Here is a 16,337-nt window from a genome sequence, read left to right as displayed (position 1 = left end):
TGGGGGACACACCTGGGGAATATCTGTGGGAACAGGCCTGGGGGGACACATCTGGGGGGGGGACACATTTGGTGGGACAAATCTAGGGGTCTTCCCTGGGGGACACACATGGGGAGATACAGGGGGACACACCTGGGGGGACACTCCTGGGCCACACACATGGGGGGACACACCTGGGGGATATCTGGGCATGCCAGGACCAACAGAAACGTCACCTTCACACGGACATGGTCTTGTCTAGTACACAGCAGCTGCTCAGTAACTGTGCGGGCAAGAAAAGGAAGGGACGGAGGTGGTTATGGTTCCAGGAGCGGAGGAGAGCTTACAGAATCAGGAATGCGGGAGGCAGCAGAGGTGGGGAAGGCCAGCCCACCCCATGTTCCTCCTGGCAGAAGAGGGTGTCTGGGAGGCAGGGAGGTTCTGCAAGTGGGTGTGGGCAGAGGCAGGGGAGGCCAAGGGAGACCTTGCTGAGCAGCCCCAGTCCCATCCTTGAGCCCTTCCGGCCCTCCCGTCAGGGTTCACGGGGTAGTGGTTGGGGTTAGCTGCAGTCAATGCTCCAGTGAAACCATCAGAGCCTGGAGGGTTTTTGTTGGAAGATTTAATTTTTTTTTTTTTAAAGATTTTACTTATTTATTTGACAGAGAGATCACAAGCAGGCAGAGAGGCAGGCAGAGAGAAGGGGGGGAGCAGGCTCCCCGCTGAGCAGAAAGCCCCACGCGGGGCTCGATCCCAGGATCCTGAGATCATGACCTGAGCCAAAGGCAGAGGCTTAACCCACTGAGCCACCCAGGCACCCCCGGTGGAAGATTTTAAATTACAAATTCAATTTCCTGCAGTTATAGGGCTGGTCAGAGTATGTATTTCAAATTGGACAAGGTGTGTTTTTCGAGGAGGCCGAGTTCATGGAAGTTGTTGAGCTTATGTATATAGAACCGTGTGTGGCACTTCCTTGTGGGGGTCTGTAGTGGTGCTTCGCTTCTGATGGGATCACCTCTCGCCATAGATTCGTCAGTTTTATGGACTCTTCGAAGAACCAGCTCATTCACAGACTTTCCCTTCTCTTTTGTTCTTATTTCATTGATTTCTGTTGTAATTTCTTGTTTCTTCCTTCTACTTGCTACCCCACTCTTTTCCTAAGTTTTCCAAGTGGGAACTTAGATCACGAACTCGAGACTGTCTTAGAGCACTCAGAGCAGACACTGTCCTGTTGCTGTGCTGTGGCCACAGCCCATGAATTCTGACGTCACCCGTTTGTCACCAGTCCTACGCATTTCTTTTTAATTTCCCTCAAGACTTCCTTTTGAATCACGAATTATTTTGAGGGTAGTGTTCATTTCTCACACGTTTAGAGATCTTCCTTTTGTTTTTGTTATTGATTTCGAGTTTGACTCTATGGTGGTTGGAGAACACATGGCTTAATCTCACAGCTCAGATTTGTTGGGCTTTATTCTCCAGCCCAGGACACAGTCTACCCTGGTGTATGGTCCAAGGTCACTTACAAAGAAACTGGATTCTGCTACGGGGCAAGTGTTCGAGAAACGTCAACGGCGTCCTGTTGGTTGACAATACTGTTGAGTTCTTCTCTGGCCACGCTGGCCCTCGGTGGAGCTGCTCCGCAGCTGCTGGGAGAGACGCTGAACCCCGTGACGAAAGTCGCGGACCCACTTCTACGCACAGATCTGTCCATCTGCCGCCCCGTCTTGCCGTCCTGTCTTTCGCTGGACATGCATTTAGGGCTGCCGTGTCTTCTTGGCATACTGACCCTTCATCATTACACGATGTTCGTCTCCCGTGATTTTCTCTGCTGAGAAGTCTCCACGTTACCATAACCACACAGGCCTCCTCTGATGACTGCCGGCGTGACACGTCTTCGCCATTCTTCCCTGCTCAGACTCTCTCTCTCCATCGGAGTCTCTTGTGGTGTCCAGTGAGCTCCTGTTTTCAAATCTCCTGTCAGGTTTTGGTGTACTTAGAGCATTTATATTTAATGTTACTGTTGCTCAGGTCTGCCACTTTTGTTTTTCACTTGTTTTCTCTTTCCCTCTTTCCTTTGGGTTACTTGAACATTTCTTAGAATCCAATTTTGATTCATCTATGATATTTTAGAGTGTATCTCTCTACACAGACTTTTATTGGCTGCTGTTGGTATCATATACACATGACCAATCACATTCCATTGTTACCACTTTTTTAAAGATCTATTTATTTGAGAGTGCGTGCACGCAGGTGGGGGCAGGGGACAGAGGCAGAGAATCATCAGACAGACGCCTCACAGAGCATGGAGCCCCCGGAGGGCTCGAACTGATGACCCATGAGATCACGACCTGAGCTGAAAGCAGGAGGAGACCCTCCGCCGACTGAGCCCCCAGAAGCTCCCTACTACCATTCTATCCATTCAAGTGAAGGAAATATCACCTTTTATCTTCCCTGTTTGTAATTACATTGTTTCCTCTTTACACATTCAGAATATCAGGCAATGTTACAGTTTTTACTTCCACCGCGAGACGTAATCTAGAAATTCAAAAAGAAAAGGAAGCTTACAGTATTTATCCATATTCTGCGTACCGCATTATTCCTCCCTTCCTGACCCTCCAACACTCCCCCTTTCAACACTGGCATTCTGTTTTGCGCACTTCCTTTAGCCGCCTTTTAGGGTAAGTCTGCTGGTGACACATCAGCGTCCTTCCCTTCTCCTCCGTTTGGGACCGCTGGGACCCCTTCATTCCTAAAGAGTATTCGTGCTGGATTCAGGACTCGACATTTAAACACAGCAGCTCCCTTCTGTCCTTTAGGAACCACCTGTAACTCAAACGGCTTTTCTCCGACTGTTTTCTGGATCTCAGGTGTGTGTTTTCAATTTTCAGTTCAACGATGCTACGTCTTGGGCTGTGGGAGATTCACCCCGTTTGGGTTTTAATCAGTTTCTTCAACTTGCAGACATGTCTTTTGCCAACTTCGGGGGTTGCCAGCCCTGCAGCCTCTCTCCTCTCCTCGCAGAACTCTGACAGCGGGGACGTCGTGCTGTCACCGCAGGCCTCCAGGGCCCCGAGCCACTGCACATTTTTTTCTGAATCTACTTCCAACTGTTCAGATCATGTCTATTATGTCATTCCAGGTCACAGGTTCTTTTCTCTGTCCCCTGCCTTACACAGCTAAATCCATTTGCTGATTTCTTGCTTTCACTCTTTTTTTAAATCTACAGTTTCCATCGGTTCTTCTCTGTATCTTCTATCTTTCCTTAAACTTTTTTTCAAGCATGTTTACAGTTTTTTTCAAGCATGTTTATTTATCATTGCTCACTCTAGCACTTTTATCACAACTGCCTTAAAATCTCCGATCCCGGGGCGCCTGGGTGGCTCAGTGGATTAAGCCGCTGCCTTCGGCTCAGGTCATGATCCCAGGGTCCTGGGATCGAGTCCCGCATCGGGCTCTCTGCTCAGCGGGGAGCCTGCTTCCTCCTCTCTCTCTCTCTGCCTGCCTCTCTGTCTACTTGTGATTTCTCTCTGTCAAATAAATAAATCTTTCAAAAAAAAAAAATCTCCAATCCCAACACCCCGGCCCCATGGTAGCGGCACCTGCTGACCGCCGTAGCTCACGCTGCAACCTTGCTGGACCTTGGTCTGCTGCATGACCACCAGCGAGACCCTGGACACTCTGCTACTCCATAATCCTTCATTTTAGCGGGCCTTCAAGGACCCTATCCGGCAGCAGAAGGGGGGCCCCCTTGTTACTGCCACGTGGGGGAGGTCTGGGCACCCCACACTGCCTGCAGCCCGCTCTCACCCCACGGCCTATCCAGGCCACGCTCTCGGCGCGCGCAGTGCAGACGGCTGTCCTCGCCCTCTCCTCCCCGCCGGCATGCACCCTGAGGTCGTCGTGCTGACCTGTGTGCAGCTGAGCATTCCACGGATGTGGAAGGTTATACTCAGTGACTTCTAGAAAGAATTCTTGCCTCACTTCAAAGCAGCGTTTATTCTGGGGACAGCACGGACGGCACGGTGCCTTCGGGCCCTGGCAATCGGGGTCCAAGGCCCAGACTGTAGCCTAACACCCCTGAGTCTCACTGCCCTAAAATGCCAAAGTTGTGAATGAGAACAGTGTCCCGGAAAATACACAGAATTGGTTCATTAAAAAGTCATGAGTCTGAGCTAAAATGGCTCTATTCCCTCTGCATCTTCGGTTACTTGTTTTGTTAAAAAAAACTCTGAATCATCCTAAAGAAAATAAGGCGGAACAACTACAGGAGCATTTTCTTCTTCTTCTTCCCAAAGAAACCTCAAATTTGGCTACACTTTCCCTCCTTCAGAGGGAAAACCCAGATGAAGCAACCCGTGAGATTCTAGGTCTCTGTGTACAAAACCCACTATTTTCATCAGGCTGTGACTTCGCTGTTTGGGAAAAGACTTCTGTGGCATGTCACCGTCACCTAACCGCAGAGAGGGGGCCCCGGGGAGCAGGTGTCACGGACCCGCTGCACAGACTGCCGAGGCCTCCTGGTTCTGGCCATGCGTCAGGCTGGTCTGGAGGGCTTGCCGCTGCCTGGGTACTCAGGCCCCCCGGCAAGTCAGCCCTCAGAAGCCTGGCGGTGGGACAGGCGACCCAGCAGGCGTGGGTGTGCTGCCAGACCAAGACGGGCCAAGTGTCCCCCACCCGGACACTGCCGCGGTCCTCACGCCAGCAGCACAGTTGGTCAGAAGCCCCTGGGCCCAGCGGGTCTCCACCAGGTGAGCAGGGGCTGGCGTGCTTTCCCTTCCAGAAAGTACCTCTAGACTGTATGCCTGTCAGTTCCTCAAAGACACAAGGTAGTCCTGAAGGGCCCCAGCCTGACCCCAACAACAGATCTCGGAGGACAGCAGCCTCCTCACCTCCACAAAACATCAGGAGTGACGGCAGGTAAAGACGAGGACCCTGGGAACCCTCACGTCTAGAACAGAGCTCCTGGCCCCTTTGGCACGGGGCATCTTCCGTGTCAGACGTGCTCCCCAGCAAGTGACGACCCGCAGGAGCGATGGCGGTGGGAGCCCCCGGCCGCCGCCCCCATCAGCTCAGACCAGGACCATCTCGGGCACAGAGCCGGGGTCAGACCTGCCCTGCACGCCTCACATCTCTGCCCCTGAAGGAAGTGAAAGGAACAGAGAACTGCTTCTCCTGCAGGGAAGCCCTTGACCTTGGTCGGTATCAGGACGGACAAGGACATGGCCAAGGGCATCCGAGAGGAGGGGCAGCGAGACGTCTGATAGCCGCTGTGTTTGGACAGCAGGGTGTGACCAGCAACGCCTGCTGCGTTCCCTGGAGCCTGTCTCCACAGCACCTTGACCTCTGGGGGAGGAGACTATAAAACCCAGAGGCGGCCCCTCTCCTCCCGGGCTGGGTGAGGGCAGCACCCCGGTTCTACAGGATGGCAGCACTGCAGGAGAAAAAGTCATGCAGTCAGCGGATGGAGGAGTTCCAGCGCTACTGCTGGAACCCAGACACGGGGCAGATGCTGGGCCGGACACTGTCCCGGTGGGGTACGTGCCGGCCAAGGGGTGTGGGATGGCGGGGGACACCGCAGGACAGTGGGGACAGCAGAGACGGTGGGGGACGGCGGGGGCGGTGGGGATGAGCGGGGGTGGGGGGTGCGGCTGGTGACAGCGGGGACGGCAGACAGAGCGGGGGACGGTGGGGCGGTGCTCTGAGGACATGCACAGGACCACCCACCAGCAGTCCAGGCGCCCAGGACCCAAGCCCTGCCAGGGCTTCTGGCCAGGCCGCCCCTCCCTCACCAGATGACCCCAAAAGGCCATTTCATCTCTAATTCCCACGGACAGCAGACATCTACAAAGTGGGAACATCTGAGGGACAGCCCCAAAGGTTCAGCCTTAGATTTGAAAAAAGCAATTTTAAAGCTATGTTCCTAAAGCTTATGATTTTAAAGGACCTTTAAGTTAAGGGGTACAGAGCATCTCCTGGGTGAGAACGTTCTGGAACTTGACGAAAGTGATGGCGGACAGCACTGTGTGTGAAGGCGCTACAAACACCACTGATTCTTCATTCTGATGGAGAAGCATGTCACCCTGGGTCACAGGCCTCCTCCCTCTCCCCACAGTGTGGATCAGCCTCTATTACGTGGGTTTCTACGTGGTGATGACCGGAATCTTCGCCCTGTGCATTTACACGCTGATGTGCACGCTCGACCCATACACACCCGACTACCAAGACCAGCTAAAGTCACCAGGTAACAGGGCCTGTGGCTGGCGCCGGGGCACCAGGACCCCACGCGTCAGGGCAATGCTGGGTCCCTCCAGAATGAACGCCGGGGGGCAGCCTGGAGGGGCCTCTCCTGCTGGTGGCCCCAAGGTTCTGGAGGCACCCGGGTACAGACAGCCCCTCAGCTTCTTTTGAAGATGGTGACCCCATACTATAGTCTGACTTGGTTTAGTTTTTTTTTTTTTTTTTAAGATTTATTTGTTTATTTGACAGAGAGCACCAGTAGGCAGAGAGGCAGGCAGAGAGAGAGGAGGAAGCAGACTCCCCGCTGAGCAGAGAGCCCGATGCGGGGCTCGATCCCAGGACCCTGAGATCATGACCCGAGCCGAAGGCGGAGGCTTAACCCACTGAGCCACCCAGGTGCCCCTGACTTGGTTTAGTCTTAATTATTAGAACAGATTTGGTGCGGAGACGGTCTTTACCTCACTCACCTGCTATGCGGATGACACACAGGACACGTCTGGGGAGGCGGACGAGACAGCAGGGAGGGGACGGAGAGTCTGTGGGGAGGAAAGGACACGCCTCAACACGGACGCTTCCCCTCCGGGAGGACCACTTCCAGGACCACAGGCTCTTCAGAACATGCATTTCTCAAAGAGCAGCCCGTCCGAGGGCAGAGGCCCGGCACGAAGGCCGAGCAGGCGCTCCCCCGAGTCGGGCCCGAGAGGAGAGGAGGTCACTGGTGACAACAGGACTCCAAGGCCTGGGGCAGAGAGGCGGCACTCCAGGTCCTGGAGAAGGCGGCTTAGCCCAGCTGTCTGCACAAACCGAACGAGAATGGGCAGGCGCGAGCTGCGGTGGGGGACAGGCCGCGGAACCCAGGAAGAAACACGCTCTGCAGCGCAGTTACCCGGGCGCTCGCCCCTGCGCGTCCTGGACGCGTCCTGAGGGAGTGCCGCCGCGGCCCCGCACTTCCCCAGGAGAGGCCAGAATGCGCGTCTCTCGGAGGTGGTAGGCGTGGGCCCCGGAGCCCGGGTAGACGTGTCTCCCTCGGCCGGTCCAGCTCTTCTGCTGGGCTCTCCTGTGAACCCCTTGATCAGTGATCACACACCCCAGTGCCTTGTTGGAGGTCATTTCTAGGGACAACCAACGGATAGCCTTGAGGGTTTCACCTGGTTTAAGAGCAGAACACACCACGTTACAAACCTCCAGATACACTGTAACGTGACCTGTCCAAAGCCCAGTGGGTGGGAGGGCCCCGGGAGGCAGAGAGAGGGCGACAGCTGCCCCTGACGCGGTGAGCAAGCCGCGAGCCCACAGGGAGGGGCCGCGGCAGTGCACGCGTGGGGCAGGCGCTTGTGAGCGGCGGCCGCTCTCTCCTGGGTCAGATCCCTTCCAGCCACGCGCAGCTGCTACTCCCACAGCATCCGCGGAACGAGAGAGCGCTGGCTGGCTGTTTAGAAAGTCCCGTCAACGGGACTGGCTTCCTGAGCTGTGGAACGTGCACACGGCCAAACACGATGGTCCCCGTGGACGGGAGGAGCTGAGCCTGACGAGGGCGCTGGGAAATGGAAGTCAAGTAGGACCGAGCGCGAGGACCCCGTCTACCAAATTTGTGACTCCGGTTTGCGCGTCTTCATGTGAACACAAGCGAGGCTACCCAGCAGCCGAGCAACGGTCCCGACGCCACACGTGCGCTCCTTTTCTCATAGGGTTAACACGGCGTCTGAGTGCTCTCAGACATGCCCGAAACCAGTGAAGTGTCCAATGTTAATTCTGGCGACGCGGTTCGGTTCCCGGGAGGGCGGGCCCCTGCTGAGCTCCTGCTGCGGGACACTTGGCCGCAGCGTCCTTGCCCAGGGGCCCTTGAGGACCCAGGACTGGCCAGGACCACGGCAGCCCACGCTTGGCCACCGGGCCGGGACATTTCCGCAGCATTTCCGGGGCTGGGATGTGACCAGCCCTTTGGGGGGAACGGAGTAGGATGTGTGGTGCTCTCCCTCCAGGGGTGACCTTGAGGCCAGATGTCTACGGGGAGAAAGGCCTGGACATTTCCTACAACGTCTCTGACAACAGGACCTGGGTGCACCTCGTGCACACGCTCCACGACTTCCTGGCAGGTGACGTTTAAAACGCTCCCACCTCTGCTCCTCCCTCTTCTAAGACCATCTCAGGGAGGGTACGGGCTTCCCCACCCTCCCGCCAGCGGCACCACACCAGGTGGCTGTGGCTGGAGGTCGGCGCCCACAGGCTCATCTGTCCTGGCAGGCTACTCGCCAGCTTCCCAGGAGGACAGCATCAACTGCACCTCCGAGAAGTACTTCTTCCAGGAAAGCTTCCAGGCCCCAAACCACACCAAGTTCTCCTGCAAGTTCACAGCAGACATGCTGCAAAACTGCTCAGGTCTGACGGACCCCAACTTCGGCTTCGCGGAAGGAAAGCCGTGCTTCATCATTAAGATGAACAGGGTGAGCACACGGCGGGGCTACAGACCCCAGACCCAGCCGTGGCCTGGAGGGGCCTGGGTGCCCGGCCCTCGTGTGACCCCATGCACCCCAGCACAGGGACCAGGCTGGTAGGGCTGGGACACGCGCCGCAGCCCCTCCTACCCTGTTCCTCCGCTAGGCATGCTAGGCCCATCGTGCTGGCTTGGGATCTGACCAAGCCGGTCGGGGCTGCTGAGGGCGGCCGCGTGCACACACAGCTCGCCAGCAGCCGGGCCACGTCCGGTGCCACGAGAATGGCTGGGAGCCAAGTTGAGCACCAGCTCCCCATCTGGGCCAGGGACCCTCTACTGGGCACGAGGGAGGCTGCACGGCGGTGCCAGCGAACCACAGGGCGGCATGGTCCCTCCAGCCATGGAGGCCACTGGAAGCCAACAGGGCAAGAGGGCCGGGGGTCTCTGCTCCCCGTCGGCCAGCAGGCATGCGGCACAATTAAACTTCCTTCCTGAGACACCTGGGGAAGCATCTGGAAGACACCCTCCAGGGTCCCCGTCCGGTCGCGACGCTGCTGGCAGAGGGAGCCATGCGCACCAGGGCAGAACTGTGGGGAGGGCGCAGGCGCACGCACGGCCGGGACGCGGGAGGCCGAGAGCCTGCGCGGGGCAGCACAGGCAGGCACCCAGGGGACCCGTCACAGGCACCGTGGAGCGGCAGAGTGCGCCAGCCACGGCTCGGACCCCCCGTCCAGCGCTGCCGTGTGCCGGCAGCCGAGACCACCGCGTGGGGCAGTTTCTGGCCATTCGGACAGGCCGCTCGTGCACGCAGCTGGCAGGAGCCACACGGACGCCTTTTCCTTCCAGATCGTGAACTTCCTGCCCAGCAACGGCACAGCGCCCAGGGCGGACTGCGCCCTCCTGGTGAGTGTGTGGTCTCGCCAGAGCCAGTCGCCCCCGGATCCCCGCGGGCCCCGGCTCCCGGCGGCCGCCCAAAGTCGCGCGCCCCGCCCCCGCCCCGAGCAGCACCGCAGGGACTAACACCCGTGAGGAAAGCGATCTCCGTCACCGTCTGGCCCAGGACGCATCGGGGACAGCGCCCACACTCACATCGTTCGGAGTGTTTGGTGCCAGTTTGGAAAAACCCACTAAGACTCAGCAGTAATTCCCTCCAGTTTTTCTCAAAACCGGTTTTAAAGCACGAGCCCCCCAAAACAAGCATGTCTCCACTGAGTCTCTTCCGAGGCTGGTCTTCCCCCCCGGGGGCTCCGCAGCGCCCAACCCCCCGCGCCTGCCTCGCTGTGGGGTGAGGCTGTGTCTCCTGGGACCGCCCACGAGTGCTAACCTGAGCTTTGAACAGACACAAGGTGTCCTCTGTCCATGTTCTGCCGAGCTCCGGCCACCTGCCGGGCAGCTCACACACGCAGACGCACACACACAGGCAGACGCACACACGCAGACACACGCGCACACACAGGCAGACACACGCAGACACACACGCACGCGCACGCAGACGCTCGGAGCCTGCTTCACTGAGGCACCGGCCTCTCCGCCCCCAGGACCCGCACGAGGACGCCCGGCCCCTCCAGGTGGAGTACTACCCGCCCAACGGCACCTTCAGCCTCCACTACTTCCCCTACTACGGCAGGAAGGCGCAGGTAGGCCGCGTCTCGGTTCTCCGACAACAGCCGCACACGTGTCGCAGACTGAAGGGCCGAGGAAGGCCCGCGACACTCCCGTTACACCGGGGACCAGGGGGACCGTGCAGCCCTCTGGGCGTCTCCCTACCTGAAAACACAGCTCCCGTGCGAAACACCAGTACCGAACCTAACGGTTCCAGGTTCCCAGAGTTTCCCGAATCCTTTCAGACAACCATACATCCACGTTAAAGCACAGCCTTCAAATCTCCCAATTTTTCTTATTTTTATGGTAATTTTCATCCAATATAATTTGCACTTGACGCATCCCTGGTGTTATCCCCCGAGCCCAGATGGGGATCCTCGTCCCTCAGGGGGGACCGCGCGTCTCCACACGGGCCCTGCGCGGGCCGAGCAGGCAGGCGCCCCGTCTCTGCCCCCCGACTGGCTCCCGTCGAGCCGCTCCTCATGAGGTCCTCCTCCATCTTCCCGCACGGGCTCCAGCCCCACTACAGCAACCCTCTGGTCGCCGCCAAGCTGCTCAATGTCCCCAGAAACACGGAGGTCCTCGTCGTGTGCAAGATCCTGGCCGACCATGTGACCTTCGACAACCCCCACGACCCCTATGAAGGGAAAGTGGAGTTCAAGCTCAACATTCTGCAGTAGGGGGAGGCCGGCCTGCCCCGCGGGCCCCTGCTGCCCCCCACCAGGCCTCCAGCGCTCCGCAGCCCGCCCAGGGAACGGCCGGCAGGCCCCTGTGCCCCAGGCACCTCGGGCAGAGTCCGCGGCCTCGCTCCCTCCTTTCCCGTCGACCCCGAGTCCGGAGCTGCGGCAACAACCCGGGCCAGCGTGGTAACTGCGAGGCAGCAGCTGCCCGACCACCGGGCCCCGAGGACGGCTCAGACGGACGGAATGTTCCTCACCGCAGTGCCGGCACCGTGTCGCACGGACACGGCTCGCGCCCCCAGAGAACAGGACGTACGACGAAAATGGGCATCCTGAAGTTTGCTCCTACAGAACGGAATTCCTAAACTGTAAAAATCAAACATTAAAGTCACTCTTACTCGGGCTAAAGCAATCATGTCTTTTCTGATAAGGGGAACACGTAACAACAAAATCCCTTTCTCTTTGGAAATCTTTTCAAGTTTCACCCCCCCACCCCCGTCCGGGAAATTCGGACGAGGCCGCAGCGGGGCTGTCCCCGGGAGCCCGCCCACCCGCAGGAGGTGAGCAGGGGGCAAGAGGGCGTCACATGGGCTGCGCCCCACGGGAAGCCACGGACACAGGCCCGCCCTCCAACACCCAGGGACGCGCGGGCGGCTCACTCCAGGTCCTGCACCAAAGCCCGGGACGAGAGCGTCTGATCAAACCAACACACTCTCCCGGAGAGCCCCTGCCCCCAGCCACCGCACGACCTGGTGTCCTGACCCACGCAAGCACCAGGTGCCATGTCACCTCCCAGAGCGACACAGTCCCTCACAGCTGAGGGTGAGAGCCTGTCGGACCCCAAGGACAGGCTCCCTCTGCAAGCGGCCCCACCCACGCCAGCTCCGCGGGTCCCACGGGGAGGCCACCTTGGGCTCGCGGGCCCACGGCACCCAGTGAGCACGGAGCCACCGGGCCACCACCCTCCAGCGCCTGCTGCCCTCAACAGCAGACGGAAGTCATGACCGGCAAGACCGCAGCGGCCGCCCCTCGCTCCGTGGCACCGCGGATGCCCCGGGGCAGGCGACAGTCCTCCACCGTCCACACCCCTTTGCGGCCCTTATTCACCGTACGACCTCGCACCTGAAAGCCAAACCCCCGACCCTGTCTCAACTGCGAGGGCCCGAGAGGGACACAGGGTCGTGCCCGCGGAGTGCACGGTGGAGGGCGGCTTCGGTGTGTGCCCCGGGCCCCCCGTCCGGCCTGGTCGCCTGCCCTCGCCCGGAGAGAAGCGAGACCGACACGGGAGACGGAGTGACTTGTGGACAAGAATCTGGAATCAGAGGAGCAGAGAACTTGTTTAAAATGCCCATGCGCGTTTTATTAATAAAAACTAACAGTGCCAAGTTAAACAAGTCAAACAATTAAAGTCTCTTTATATTCCATAAAATATTACAGAAAAGTTTATTTGTGTTTCAATAAAAAGACTACTGTTTAGAACAGGCAGCTGACGGCAACTGTGCGGTTAATGGGTTTTTGTGAATAAATTTTAAAAGGGACTACTTACTGCCTGTCCTGAAATTCCTTTTTCTTCTTATAAAAAAAGAACTATTAAAAATGATTGACAAATTCTGAGTTAAAAAACTGTTAGAACATTCTCTCTATTTAATGTCGACTTCATCACAGATTACAGGAGGTGCCACGAAACAAAGACGACGTTTGTTTCAGTTCGTGTCCTCAGATGACAGACGTGCTGGCCTGTGAACAACGACCCCAGAGTCACGCCTGCCTGGGAGAAATCAGGCGGCCTCCCCAGCGGCACGCGTGCCCGAGCCTCCCGCCGCGGTCGCCGCCGCACCAGCAACGGCAGGAGACTCTGACCGAACGAACAAAAACAGAAACAGAACTTCGCGATTTGCTGCAACGTAGAGAAAAGTATAAACTGGACGGAATCACAGTCAATATAATTTAAGGGAAAATAGTCACGATACAGCTGATGGCGCCAACCAGGAAAAGCAGAGCCGCCGTGCGCCGGCCCCCCGATGCCCCGGGATGGGCGGGCACCGGCAGGGGCCGCACGCCCCAGCAGACACGCGGCAGCCCCACGGCGCACCGGCGCGGCCCGCCCCGGCGACCCGACCGGCACGCCAGTGCCCCGGCGCGCTCGGCAAGGACGGGGAGCAAAGGGAAGGCTGGGTGAGGACAGACAACGGAGACACAACCCTAGACAGCGGGGAAGGGGCCCGAGCGGCCGCTGGCGTGGAGACACCCCACCGCTCCCCCCGAGACCCCGCGGGACACGGCCCTTGCCTGCTCGCTGGAGCCGCGTGGCCGGTCAGCAGCTCGCCGCCGGGTCCCGGGGGGGAGGCCAGAAAGAAACACACGCCGCAGCAGAAGCAGCCGCAGCAGAAGCAGCCGCAGCAGAAGCAGCCGCTCCCGACGCAGACCGCGAGGGCGGGCCGCGGGCGGGCGTCAGTCCTCCTCCTCGTTCTCATTGAAGTCGTCGTCCTCCTCCTCGTCCTCCCCGACGCAGGACACGGGGGTCTCCACCCGGGAGCCGCTGTACTGGGACCCGCTGGAGCTCGTGGCCAGCATGCCGTCCGCACCATTGGTCAGGTCACTGAGGACGAGGCGAGACAAGGCGGTCAGGCAGAGCAGAGAGCCCCACGTCCGCACCAGCGCACCCGGCACCCCCGCGCCCGGCCTCCGAGGCCCCGAACCGAAGCAACACCGGCTGCCGCGGGATCGGTGATTGCGTCACACACAAAACCCCACACGCCAAAGCTGGAGACCACGGCTCCTTCTTCCAGGCTGTGTACTTGTGACACCCCGGATCTTCAGAGGGGGCGCAGCTTAGGAAAAAGGGGCCCCAGGAAAGGACAAGGAATCCTCCAAAGCAAGGCTCCCAGCCAGGAGCGTGTGGGAAGCACCCAGCAAAGTGTGTAGGCGTGTGTGTGCACGTGTGGTCTGTGTACGGCGTATGCCTGTGTGCGTGTGTGCGCATGTTGTTAAAGTGTGCCATGTGCGTGACTATGCACGTGCTGTGTGCGCATACGTGTGCAGGTGTGGGGTCTGTGCGTGTGGCCACGTGGTGCGGTTTGCACACACATGCCAATGACACCCTCCGCTCCCCTGGAGCCAGCGCCGAGCCCAGGAAGCTGAGCTGTGACAGGTGAGTCTCATCCAGACACTCTGCGAGAAGCCACAGCGGTCCACCAGCCCAGGAAACGGCTCTCGCTGAAAGGCAGCAAGGTTGGCAGGGCAGAGCCCAGGGGTCTGGGGGGCAGGGCTGTAGGGCCGGTGCCTCTGGGAAGCAGGGCTGCTCAGCCCTACACCCTGGTCCTCGGATGGGCGTCTGGAACCTGTCGATGTTGCCGCTGTGCCCATGGGAGTCTCAACAGGGGACATCTAACCTCTCTGCTATCACGACTGGGGGGCCACTGGCATCTGAGCCCCAGGGTACGTGTGACAGCCAGCTGGCCCCTGTGTCAACAGCACCTCAGGCAAGGTCCTGGCCTACAGCAGAGAGATTCTCGGCTGGGATCCTGAGCAAAGACCTCTGGGCTCAGGTACCTCCCAGCACCTGGCACAGTGGCCCAGACACTGACCGTCAGACAGCATCCTGGGGCCCCTGTGCTGACAGCCGTCACCCACAAAGTGCACGTGTCCCCCGTGTGTAACCTGCTCACAGAGTCGTCCTCAAAAGTCATGGGGATTTCTCGGTATTTGAGCAGCAAAAAAACATATTCTAAGAAACGTCAGATGTTAAAGGGATGCGAGTCGAGAACTTCAAGTTCAACAGAGACTCCAGGCAGGCACCTCTCACAAGCACACAGGGTCTCGGGTCGCCCAGAAGCCTCAGGCTCTGCTACTCCACTGTAAGGGCCCAGCCGCTGCCTCAACAGGGCAGACCCAGAAGGGCAGAACCACCTGGGAGACACAGCTCCTCTACACGAGAGAGGGAGTCTGGGGCATGGGCTACCGGGCACGGCTCTCACCGGGCAACACAGAGGGGAGCCCCAGGTGGACAGCACCCACACCTGCCACAGGCCAGAGCTCGGGCACCAAGAAACACTTTTCTTTAACATGCAACCAAATGTATATATCTTAATGCCCTTTAGCATTTAGGAACATCATACAATAAACACTGTTCAACGTTCCACTCGTTGACAACGGAACTACGCATCTGTGAAATCCAGCCTAGCAAGAAAGTCGGAAAAGGCAAATAATTCAGCCATAAAGCCGCTTCAAACTGCATCCAAACTGCCCAAGAAATTACCGTCTTCACAAAAGAATGCCAGTCTCTGCACTGATTTTTCTTCTGAAATGGTGGTGAATTTACTCGCCTTGTTACAAACCTGGAGTGAGCCTCGAAAACTTGAGCCAATACCTGAATCGCGACTCTGAGAACACCCAGCGCGCAGCACGGCCGACTGACACTGCACGCACAGCTGGAGGGCTACCGGGAAAAACGGAGCTGATCTCGGGCCAGACACCCCCCAAAGGACTTCAGGGATGACCCCACGACCAGACCATCTGGCAGCACAGGCCGGGAGCCTCGCCCACATCCCAGAACCCTGGAGCGCGAGCCGGCCACGGCACGCTGTGCCACCCGCTAGCATATCCATCCATTTTGTTGAACCTACAACTGCTCATCCATCCCGTATTTTAAGAAATTAAACATCTATTAACATCTAGAGTTGATATAAGATAACACATATAACATGACATGACAGGAAAGCTAATAAAACCACTGTTCGGTTAATACTTAATACAGAAATTATCTTATCATCTTTAAAAAACCTAAGATAAATACCCAGAAACGATACAATTCTGCTTTGTGGGACAGCCAGACTGAAGGCTCGCACACACTGATTTAAGTAGAACAACTCCTTCAGTAACACAGAAAACATACATCCAATAAACAGTAAAGAGGAGAAAAAGCAGCTCCTGGTGGCCCCGTCGGTGAGGCATCTGCCTTCAGCTCAGGTCACCGTCCCAGGGTGGAGTCCCGTCAAGCCCCTGCTCAGCGGGGAGTCTGCTGCTCCCTCCCCAGCTCATGCTCTCTCTCTCTCTCTCTCTCGTTCAAATAAATCAAATCTTTTAAAAAAACCAAAACAAAACCAAAAAAAAAAAAGCAGAGAACACAGCTTTATGCACAGCGTGACCTCAAGTACGTTAAGCAGGAACAGAAAACACAGATAAGAAACCCCCGGCCCATCGGGCACCTGGGTGGCTCAGTGGGTAGGCCTCTGCCTTCAGCTCAGGTCATGATCTCAGGGTCCTGGGATCGAGCCCTACATCAGGATCTCAGCTAAGCAAGGAGCCTGCTTCCCTCCCTCTCTCTGCCTGCCTCTCTGCCTACTTGTGATCACTCTCTCTCTGTCAAATAAATAAAACCTTTAAAAAAAATTAAAAAAAAAAAAAAA

General features: G+C 57.8%; 2 protein-coding genes and 1 long non-coding RNA gene across 3 annotated transcripts in view; 1 reads left to right on the top strand and 2 right to left on the bottom strand.

Annotated features, from left to right (window-relative positions):
- Window positions 1–5,398: 5,398 nt before the first annotated feature.
- On the top strand, window positions 5,399–10,929 carry ATP4B (ATPase H+/K+ transporting subunit beta). Its single transcript, XM_059377732.1, has 7 exons — window positions 5,399–5,510; window positions 6,089–6,217; window positions 8,196–8,309; window positions 8,458–8,657; window positions 9,494–9,550; window positions 10,186–10,284; window positions 10,768–10,929. Exons 1-7 carry the CDS (start codon window positions 5,399–5,401, stop codon window positions 10,927–10,929), a joined length of 873 nt encoding a protein of 290 aa, XP_059233715.1.
- LOC132002614 (uncharacterized) lies at window positions 10,543–12,216 on the bottom strand. Its single transcript, XR_009399957.1, has 3 exons — window positions 12,052–12,216; window positions 11,034–11,295; window positions 10,543–10,886 (listed from the first exon to the last, which is right to left on the bottom strand). It is a non-coding gene; the product is annotated as an uncharacterized LOC132002614 (long non-coding RNA).
- Window positions 12,217–12,342: 126 nt separating this feature from the next.
- The window catches only part of TFDP1 (transcription factor Dp-1), a 43,231-nt gene continuing 39,236 nt past the window's right edge, over window positions 12,343–16,337 (bottom strand). Inside the window, exon 11 of the mRNA XM_059378298.1 lies at window positions 12,343–13,528. Coding sequence (XP_059234281.1) covers window positions 13,381–13,528 — 148 coding nt within the window. The 3' untranslated portion in view covers window positions 12,343–13,380. The remainder of the gene's footprint in view (window positions 13,529–16,337) is intronic.

This window comes from Mustela nigripes, chromosome 15, assembly GCF_022355385.1.
Source record: "Mustela nigripes isolate SB6536 chromosome 15, MUSNIG.SB6536, whole genome shotgun sequence".
Lineage (NCBI taxonomy): Eukaryota > Metazoa > Chordata > Mammalia > Carnivora > Mustelidae > Mustela > Mustela nigripes.
Note: the sequence above shows the minus strand (reverse complement) of the source record. Positions and strands in the feature narration are given on the sequence as shown.

Excerpts from the sequence above, each read along its gene's own strand:
- ATP4B (XM_059377732.1), top strand. The coding sequence starts at position 5,399 with ATGGCAGCACTGCAGGAGAAAAAGTCATGCAGTCAGCGGATGGAGGAG. Across the intron at positions 6,218-8,195 it reads AGACCAGCTAAAGTCACCAG|GGGTGACCTTGAGGCCAGAT; the intron begins GTAACAGGGCCT and ends CTCTCCCTCCAG. Across the intron at positions 9,551-10,185 it reads GGGCGGACTGCGCCCTCCTG|GACCCGCACGAGGACGCCCG; the intron begins GTGAGTGTGTGG and ends CTCCGCCCCCAG.